Source organism: Lactuca serriola, chromosome 8 (genome assembly GCF_051521515.1).
Source record: "Lactuca serriola cultivar US96UC23 chromosome 8, Lser_US96UC23_V15, whole genome shotgun sequence".
NCBI lineage: Eukaryota > Viridiplantae > Streptophyta > Magnoliopsida > Asterales > Asteraceae > Lactuca > Lactuca serriola.
Genome location: NC_136415.1, coordinates 91,023,434 through 91,033,744, shown reverse-complemented (window position 1 = coordinate 91,033,744; position 10,311 = coordinate 91,023,434). Strand labels below are relative to the sequence as shown.

General features: G+C 30.5%; 2 protein-coding genes across 3 annotated transcripts; both read right to left on the bottom strand.

The window, feature by feature from the left end:
- Positions 1 to 384: 384 nt before the first annotated feature.
- LOC145069582 (large ribosomal subunit protein eL39z/eL39x) lies at positions 385 to 1,698 on the bottom strand. Its single transcript, XM_079016521.1, has 3 exons — positions 1,586 to 1,698; positions 754 to 857; positions 385 to 613 (listed from the first exon to the last, which is right to left on the bottom strand). Exons 1-3 carry the CDS (start codon positions 1,586 to 1,588, stop codon positions 565 to 567), a joined length of 156 nt encoding a protein of 51 aa, XP_078872647.1. The 5' UTR covers positions 1,589 to 1,698; the 3' UTR covers positions 385 to 564.
- A 2,050-nt stretch (positions 1,699 to 3,748) lies between these two features.
- On the bottom strand, positions 3,749 to 5,293 carry LOC145071351 (class V chitinase CHIT5b-like). 2 transcript variants are annotated; one of them, XM_079018255.1, is made up of 2 exons: positions 4,133 to 5,293; positions 3,749 to 4,030 (listed from the first exon to the last, which is right to left on the bottom strand). In XM_079018255.1, exons 1-2 carry the CDS (start codon positions 5,250 to 5,252, stop codon positions 3,999 to 4,001), a joined length of 1,152 nt encoding a protein of 383 aa, XP_078874381.1. In that variant the 5' UTR covers positions 5,253 to 5,293; the 3' UTR covers positions 3,749 to 3,998. The 2 variants fall into 2 exon arrangements, with proteins under 2 accessions (XP_078874381.1, XP_078874382.1); XM_079018256.1 differs by having other exon boundaries at positions 3,761 to 4,021.
- Positions 5,294 to 10,311: the final 5,018 nt, after the last annotated feature.

Genomic DNA, 10,311 nt, shown 5'->3' with positions numbered 1-10,311 from the left:
ACAACATACTTTCACAAACATGTTCATGAGAGCATCCTACTTTTAGTTATCCATATCAAAACATTTACAGTGGAAAATCAAACCAAATTATAGTATCATACTTTAAACTTGCAAAAATCTACAGATAAAAGTTGCACCATAGCATAGATCAACAGGGGTAAAATATTATTATTTGTTTGGTCTTTTATTACATATAGCATAAAAGCCATACACGCGATTTTTGTAAAAAAGTAGAATAATATTATTTGTTTGGCATTTTATACATAATAAGAGAAACAATTGTCCTTTTATTTCCCTACATGTTCATGGAAGACCAAATGCAAAATTTTCCTTTCAAGATTTTATAAATACAGCAAAACATAAGCACAAATGAAAACTGACACATAACTTCCCAAGTCTTTTTTTTTATATAAAACCATAATAATCCATATTTCAATACTAGAAATGAGCAACAATAAGAACAAAATCACTCATTTAAGCTAAAACACAACTAGAAACAAAAACAACTTCTCTTGTTTTGATGACAATCTTCCATAATTTGATTTAGCAAACTGCCAAAACACATTAGAATCCAAGCTTGGTTCTACGCCAATGCCTACGCTTAGCATTATACCTAAAAATATTAACAAATTAAGTCAACAACAATAATCATTAACTTTATACTCTGTTACACATCACATAACATATAATGTGCTATGAGAGGCAATAATGTCTTTTGGCATAAAACTAAAAGGGCAGAAGGGTCTTTTTGACCTGATGGTGTTGTCTGTCCTCATGCGAATCCAATGAGGAATGGGCCTGTTTTGCCTCATCTTCTTTGCAAGCTTTTTCTTGATCATGAATGACTTGTGTGACGGCTGTAAATAATATACATTCATGAGCTAATTATCATCAAATCATCAAAACAAGTTTGATAATATTAGGTAAAAAAAGAATCTTGGAAAATGGAAACACACATGTTGTTCATTATTAGGTAAAAAGATTAAGAAAGTAAGATTAAAATTTGTAATCACTAAGTTTTATATTTTTAATATACAAAAGTAAGTAATCCATAGGAGTCGCTATTATTTTTACAAGTAGAGAAACAACGATTATGCGAAATAGGTCGCAGCATACACAGAAACATAATATTTCTAAGTATTGAACTCATCATTATAAAACAATTACAACTAATATCATAAACCACGAAAATGGCATACATTAACATCTACAAAATCGAAATTATACTTCAATGATCTGTAATATAAAGGCATAGTTTCAACATACTCATATGATCAATAAATCCTAGTCGATAAACAATTCGAAAACCCTAGGTCAAATACACCTATGATTAATAACTTAAATCCCTTAGAACCAACCACAAATTATAAACATATATAAACTGAAGAAAAGCCTCCACATTTTGAGAACCGATCAAATCCATAGAAGACCAGACAATAAGATTATGTATCAAACCCTAGAAAGAACATTTCATCCAGATATCCAGCATCATTAGAATCAAGCACAATCGCTAAGATGCTTTCAACAAGATAACATAAATAGACTATGGATCTAACATAGCAAAGTTCACGAAAACATAGATTACCATGGCGTTGGTTGAATGAGAGCTGCGCCGTTCTTCTCCCTTTTTGCTCTGGAGCTCAGACGAAAATAAAACAGATTTATGTAGCTAGGTATCGGCTTTGGGTGGGTTAGGCCCAAGCCCAGTTAAAACCTTGGCCTGTTTAAAACTGGATATGCAAGCCCATATTACTTCAATAAAAATTGTACAATTTCATATATTACATAGTAACGACAAAGTTTCTAATATAATTATATAAGTTTAACAAGAAAGAAAAATATATGAAATAGTTAGTCTATTAACAAATTAGTAAACTTAATTTTAGTTATAACAGGATATGTTTGTATAATCTAGTTCTAGTGTTAGGGTGGACTGTGTTGAGCGGGAAGGAGATGAGAAAAGTTTCGGGATGCTAGGCACCTTAGGAAACACTATATGAGGGTTCATTGTCTTAGGGAAGTAACCCTTTCAGAGAAGATTTCTCTTTTATTTTATGTGTTTAGCCTTTTAGGAAGGAAGAGAAATAATTTGGAAAAAAAAATGAAAAAACAAACACCTAGTGTGGTTTCACATAAGGTAGCGACGCCATCAATGAATATCCATCACCTTTAACAATTAAAAAAAAAAATTGCCTCACTGTTACTAAAAAACTATTGAGTATTTGTAGTCTTGTACATTTCTAGTTACAAGTTATAATCTTTTTATTTTTTATTTTCTCATTACATCAAATGTTATCATCTTTTATTGTAACCCACATCAGTTCCAAGTGGCGGATCTATAACAAAAATCAACAGAGGTCTACTATATAATTAACAACAACGGTCCTTCCAGCAACAGTGGTTTCTTACAGCAGTCACCATTACTCAAGAAGTCGTGGAATTCCACTGGTTTCTTGATCAAAACGACATGAATATTTACACGGGTTTTGTTCGAATTGAATTTTATGACTTGCAAACTCATATGATTTGCAAATCTGAACATTTCTATTTTGAAAAAGTAAGTTTTTTTTACATAGTTAGGAGGTGGGGCCCATTTGCAAATGGTCCATACACCCTATTTCTTATATACTACATCCGCCATTGGTTCATGTATAAGGGAGGAGGGAGTGATTTCCTTCCAATCCACAGAACCCACTGCCACATCAGTTTTTCTATTTATTTTTTTTTTCATCTTTTTCAACCCACAACACACGAAACCGTATCTTTTCAACCCATTCAATTAAAAAAAAAATACAAAACAATCAAGGTAAAATCTTAATTCGCAATAGAGTTACTGTCGTTATCATTCCCTTTTCAGCGGATTGTTTAATTGGTTTCACTAACCCACTTCATCCTCTTTCTCTCTACTTTCTCTTTCTCTCTCTCTCTCTCTCGCTTTCTCTCTCAATTTCTCTTGTACCATGTGTTTTAAAACTTGTACCTTAATTGTTTTGTATTTTTTTTAATTGAGTGGGTTGAAAAAGATAAGATTTCCATGTGTTGTGGATTGGAAAAGATGAAAAATAAAAGACAAAAATTGATGTAAGAGTGGGTTGGGAAGGAATGACTCCCTCCCCTCTAAAGAATACATTGGCTCGATTTAAATATATGTAGCCATAATTTTATACTATACAGTTAAATACCATTGTTGAAAAATAATATCATATTTCATATAAAAATACACTTTCAAGTGTATTGTGAGTTTGTGATTTGTATTGGTGTATTGACAAAGGCCTTTCAACCAATTCTAAAAATGTAACTTTTTTTTTAAACTACAAACTATCTATAAATCTACTCCTAAATATCACCTATGTCTTTTAAGATACTTAACCCATGACCATTCATTTGAAAGAATCATTCATTACCGCTAGACCAAAGGCCTTTTGGTTAAAATAAATAATTGTAATATTGACAACATAGAATACATGTACACTTTATCCCTGATGTAAGATGACGTTATATAAAGACATGGTTTGGTTTTTTTTTTTTTTTTTTTTTTTTTTTTTTTTTTTCTTTTTTGGTATTGTATTGTATTGTATTGTAAATTAAAGCAAAATCGACCTTGAAATTTTGGTTTTTAAAAATATAAATATATAATCGTGATCTTCAAAACAACTCATTATTTCAGTTTTCTTTTTGTTTTGTTGTATTAAATTTAGGGAACTTGTTTTAAAGGGTCAAAACATGTAAATCCAAGATATAAGTCCTATTATGATATGTAAGTTATTTTTAACAAAATTGCTAGTAATATCTATAGTTTTCAACTATAGGAAAATGAATGACTTCAAAGTTCAAACTATCAAAAGACACATACAGATTGTTAATGGTACTTCTTGTATAACAGGTTTTTTTTGGTCATTATAATTAAAATACTAACTTCAACATATAGTAATATATAATCAGACAAATACAATGATCCACATTCCACTCCTCTATTTGACACCCCTTCCCATCGTTCTTCAAAGAGTCCATGTTCTTGAAGCTGCGTAAACTCCAAACAATAACATCACAATTAACATTTCACCATTCATAAATAAATCAATTTCAGATATGGAGAATAATTAAGTCGACATTAAAAAAACTGAATTTATACCTTCTGTCGAGATTTTCCAATCTTGATCACCATTAACTGCCCAAAAGAAATATCCACCCAGTTTTTGTGTTCGAGCATAAGCAACCTTTAATGCCACTGATCTAACATCATCATAACCAATCCAAGAAGTCCCTGCAACAGAATAAGTCGACACCGTTGACAAGTCAAACACCACTTTTGCACTGTTTTGAGCATTGAACTTTTCCACCTCGACATAAGGCATTTGACCTTCATCCCCGGGTCCCACATCCACAGCCGGAGCTCCGATACCATATAAAGTCGGATCCTTTAGTTGCCATGTCCGACCATAGAGTGGCAACCCCATCACCAACTTTTCTCTTTGAATCTTAGCTTCGATCCATGCTTGTAACCCGTAACTCGTGCTTACATTACTATTCGAATCATATAACAAGGCTGGAGACCCGGTTGCAGAGAGATCCCATGAACCACGATAATCATAACACATTGCATTTATCCAGTCTAAATTTTCGTTTATAGACTCCACTGGATACTTACGATGTATATTATCTAAGTTAACTTCTGGGGAGTAGTATGTAGCTGCAGAAAGAAGAAGTTGAGGCGTATCATTTGCTTTAGCTTCTTTCTTGACTGCAACACGCCATTCATGCAGCAAGTGACGAAAGTTCTTCATGTCTTTTGGTGTTTTTGGGAACTCCCAGTCTAAGTCAACACCATCAAAGTCAAACTTTCGTGCGACTTCTATGGTGGAAGCGATGAAAGTTTTTCTTGATTTATGACTTGAAGCCATGCGTGAAAAGATTTGTGAGCCTTCTGAGGCACCTCCAATGGAGAACAAGGTTTTGAGATTAGGGTTTTTAGTGTGAAGGGTGGTGGTGAAGTTTTTGAGCAACAAAGCAGTTGGATCATCTATTTCGAACTTGAATGTGGTGTTACTTGGAGAAAGAAAAGCATAATAGACGTGAGTGAAAAGATTGGTGTCGATTGATGATGGTGGAAAGTTTTTGGCCCATGAAGGCCAGTATGCTCCCTTGTTTGGGTTATGAGAAGAAGACATAGAGTTTGTAACAGTTGTGATACTAGATAGGGTGAGGCTTAAAACCACAAGAATGAGAAGGCTATGAGCTTTGAGGAATTCCATGAAACTTTTTTCTCCAATGGCTTATTCATTGGCTACAAGGATTCTTTATAAATAGTGGAAAAAGGAGTTATTGCCTATTGGCATTGATTTAAAAAGTTGTATTGTAATTTAATATAGTTTTATGGCTTAACAAATAATTAAATTATCTTTTGATAACGACATGGTAAGAAACATCTTAAAGGTCTTGATTATTGAGTGCAAAATGCATTGATGGTTAGTTGATTACTAATTGATAAGACATTTGGAACATGCACATACGTCAACAAACAAAGGTTAAAATCAAAAAGGTTTCACAAAAGGAAAATGAATCAAAGAATATAAATGGAAAAAGTACATAATCTGTAAGATTTGATTGACTAATCAGGGATGGATGCAGGAATACGTGTTTGTTGTCGAGACTGAAATAAGTGTTGCCGGTAAAGAAAAAACAGATAAAAAAATATCGAAAATCGAAAAGTTTTCCATTACGTATGCAGGAATTAGGTATTGCCGGTGCCACACCTGACACCTATGTAAAACCGCCTCTATGCCTAATAAATTAGGAAAGTACATCTAAAATTTTTTGATTTTTTAAAAGCTTTAAGAAAAAAAAAAACTCAAATTAAAGAAAAAATTTGCTTAACAGCATTTAGTTTTTATGTTAAGCAAAAAAACTTGTAATTTGAAAGCTATTGTTAATAACTTTTGAAATCTTTTAGTTTTTAGTTTTTTGATAATTTATGAATTTAAAAGCTAACAACTACTTTTGTTGAAAACTTACGGTTACAACTTTTATCTATTAAACCAGTTTTGTCAAACATATCCGTAGATTGTAAAATACATTTGGAAAGATTTTATAGGTTCATTAATCAATATTTGCAGAAAATTTTTGTGTATTCAAAAATTGAAGATAAAAATTCAAGAAACTTATTTTGAATTAGTTTTGGAAAATATCAATTGGTAGAGTACTAGACAAAGAAAAGGGATATTGTGTATGAATCACTCATATATTCTTCTTAATAAGTTCTTTGGACCAACCTATGGCCAAACAAAAAATTGGTTTGTCATCCTCACACACACCAGGAAAAAGGTTACACAAGGTAAGAAAGGAGAGAAAATCCAGAAGTAAATTGTTTAAAAATTTAGAACATTGAGGAAAAGTGTGTGAAAATGATCCATAATTGTCACAGTCTTGGATTCTTGTTATTCATCTTTATTCTATATCGTTTTTATTGACTGATTCAACGTTTGTGATATACCCTCTCTTGATGGATTTTGAAATATATGAATCATTATTACAAAATTAAATTAAATAATAATAACACTAAAACGTGACAAAGAAAAAATTCCAAAACATGTCAATCAGTTCCTATTAGACTACTAATTGATGGACATATTATAACCCAAGTGTTTCTATGCTTCTTCAGGAAATGCGTAAGGTTTTGTTGTCTATGGTTTCTTACATGTTGTAAAATATACTTTTCGTGGATAATATTAAAATTTTCTTTATATTTAAATAACCGTTAAGAAATTTCAGAATACCTAAAATATATTCATACTAAGATTAGTATTACTCAAATCTTATCTTATTACTGTATTTATTCTTGTAATTATCTAGTCCTAGAATGTTATTATATAGAATATTGTACTTTCCACAGATAAATAATAACATAGATATGAGTAATATTAGGATGAGAGATTTTACTTGTGTTATATTATTTTCTTAAACATTCAAAATGTGTATAGTATGTTAAGAAAACGAGTTTCAACCAATATTAGTCAGGTAAAAAGAAACCTATCGGTTTTTGTCCCTAAGTGAGTGTCTGTATATGGTCGAGGTAGCTAATGGAAGTCATAGTCTTCAACTACTCTAAGAAGACGGGAGTAATTATAATTACATTAATTTACTTTTAAATATCACAAAATGAATCTTTTTTAGTTTAACTAATCAATAGGCCGGCAAAATTTGAAAGTGTCAAGATTGTAATGAACTTGATTATTCTTGTGTCATCGTATTATTTAGAGAGTTCACGAGATGGTTTATGATAACAACAAAACATATGAAATTAGAGTATTCTAAGGGTGCGTTTGGTTCGTAGGAAAGGAATGGAATTCGAGGGAAAAATATTCCAATTCTCTCGAATTCACCAGCGTCCCAGCCACCATCACCGCCACCACCGCCATTTCCCCCACCACCACTGCCACCACCGTAGAAATTTTATTGTTTTTATAATTTTTATAACGTATTTTTACATATAAGTTAGAAAATAAGGTAAAATTAAGCAAAAAGGGTAATTGTGTCATTTTACATGAATTCCAATTCCATTTCCTGCGAACCAAATAGATTCTGGAATTAATTCCAATTCCATTTCCTGCCAACCAAACAGCATTTAGAATTAGATTCAAATTGCTGATAGATTCATTTTCGAATTCCAATTCAAATTTCTTCAGCAACATTCTGCGAACCAAACATCACCTAATTCTTGAACTTAGAAGTATTATGATTGAGTCAAACTTCTCTAGTCTAAAATGACTACAAATATGCTTTTATCCCGATAACTTTTTTTTTTGTAGTCTAAATATTCGGTGATATCGTTTTGTTAAAAAGATTCCAGTTTATGTGCTCTTTTAACATAAAGATTTTATGGTATATCACTATGTTGATATGCACACCCCTGGTATTTTACCAAAAAGATTCTAGGGCATGAGCCAAAAATTCGTCATGCAATGCACTGTTTAAAAAGAAGATTAAATGGTATACACTGTTTTACCAAAAAGATTTCAGGGTATGCACTATTAAAAATAAATAAATAAAATCATGGTATGCACAATTTAGTATTTCAAGGCATGCACTTTTTTAACAAAAACATGATTTTTTTTCTTTTTGTAGTCTAAAAAAAAGTGAAAAAAAAGTATTAGTTTTAATTACTAGACAACTTGACATAGTGTTACAAAGAAGGATATAACTAGTCAATTTATGAGAATCGATATATGATATTTCATATGATCAGCAACTAATCATAAAAATAATCACTAAAACTAAAAAATCAATTATTTGCGACATAAGTTTATAATAATCAAATATTCATACTCAAAGCTCACCTTTAATCCCCTCAAAAATCACGAATACCGTATAAAAAAATTAACTAAAAAACGTGTTACGACTTACGAGTTACGACTTACGACATACAACTCTTAACTCTTGACTCCTCAAGGCTCAAGTCTTAAGTTAACTACATAACCCAAGCAAAACTGGCCCAATTCATTTAATACAAGTAAGAGCCCATTCACTTGATACGTATTTAACTATTTTCAATAAACTTTGATCCGGTTTGTTTTCTTCTTTCTAATATTTATTTCAAAATTATAATTTATATAAAACAATAAGAACAACTTATATTTCTCCACGTTTTATTTACTTGAAACAAAAAAAAAAAAAGACAAAGTATAAAAATTTGTCATAACAAATCTTATAAAAATTGTGTAGTATAAAAACGGGAAATGACTTAAAACAAAAACCACACAAAACTTATATTTTTAGGTCACTAAATTTTTAATTGTATCGAATAAGAAAACCAACTTTTTATTTTAGTTTTAAAATATCAACAATTACGATTTTTATCGATTAAAATGACAATGAACATCGTTATTATCCTTCCCACATCTAACTAAAAGTCTCTTTGTAATCATTTTTTTTCAAACCACAACCGATAACTATTAGCAACTCCATATTATGTTGTGTTATCGTTAGTTTAACCGGTAAATATCTATGTAGTTCACGTTGTGGTTTGAAAAAAATGACTACAATAAGCTATTAGTTAGACGTGGAAAGAGTAATGCCAATGTTTTTTTTTTTTTTTTTTTTTTTTTTAATCATTTTAACCGATAAAAATTGTAACCATTGGTATTTTAAAACCAAAATAAAAAGTTGGTTTGCTTATAGGATACAATTAAAAGTTTAGCAACCTAAAGAATAAATTACAAGTTATTAGTTGTCATTCCAAGTTTTCTAGTGTGTCAAGTAGAAATAAGAAGAATTTTTTCACCTAATAAAGATTTGTATTTTTTTTTTCAAATAAGTAGTAGTTTGTAAAAGTATACCTGTTAAATGATATTTTATTTTGTTATATGTTAATTGTTTGTTAATTTTATTATTATAGACTATAAATAATCACTTGTTTGATTAGGAGTTCTTGTTTGATCAACAATGTAAAAATATTTTATAATTATTATCTTGTTTATATGACTTTTGTTTTGAAATTTGGTTTTGTTTCCCTAGTTCTGTTGCTTGTGTTCTGTTGTAAAACTAATTGTTTTAAAAACTATATTCATAGATCTTGATATTATTGTATTATTATGCATGACATGTTGGTTTCTAATGGTTAGCTTCACAACATTTGGTGTAAAAGAACCATACGTACCAAAAGGACTGTTTATGTAATTTGTAAAACTTGATGAAAAAGAACCATCTTTAACTTTGTTTAAGACATTGGCTTTTGCTTGGGCACACACACCTATTTACTTTGTTGACCAATTCAAGTTCTTTGATGTTAAGCTTTTGTCCATATCTTGGATAAATAGAAATACCGAATACTGCTTATAACTAATGATTTGGACAACAATTATTTTTTATCCAATATTGGCTAGGATCGAAAGCCAATATTAAGGCACAGTTTATGGATAATGATATTTGAATAATTGATTAAGTTGTCCAAAAAAACAATGAAGCGATGAGGGGACTGTTCTATGGCCGTTGTCTAAAATGATTAAATAGTAATTATCCTTTCAACAAATGATATCCGGTCTTGAGAAATTAATTATTTTTAAAGGCCCACGACGAGTTAGAAAAAAAAAAGGTCATTATCGTTATTATAAAATTTTATTTTTAAATAAAAATATATAATAAAAAATTAGGTCATGTGCAGTTATCCACTTTGTTCCCCTCAACGCTCCCATGATGATACCAATAGATGTCACAAAACTAACCATTTATCTTGTAAAAGTTCTTTACAAATTACAACGTTATTATTATTAGTAGAATTGTCTTTACCATTTTGCAAGATGACGTGTCACTTAGCAA

What these genes read in the sequence shown, in the direction of transcription:
- LOC145071351 (XM_079018255.1), bottom strand. Translation starts at nt 5,252, where the DNA reads ATGGAATTCCTCAAAGCTCATAGCCTTCTCATTCTTGTGGTTTTAAGC. An exon ending in TTGGAAAATCTCGACAGAAG is followed by an intron (nt 4,031 to 4,132) that starts GTATAAATTCAG and finishes TATTGTTTGGAG; the next exon opens with TTTACGCAGCTTCAAGAACA.
- LOC145069582 (XM_079016521.1), bottom strand. An exon ending in AGGACAGACAACACCATCAG is followed by an intron (nt 614 to 753) that starts GTCAAAAAGACC and finishes TAATATTTTTAG; the next exon opens with GTATAATGCTAAGCGTAGGC.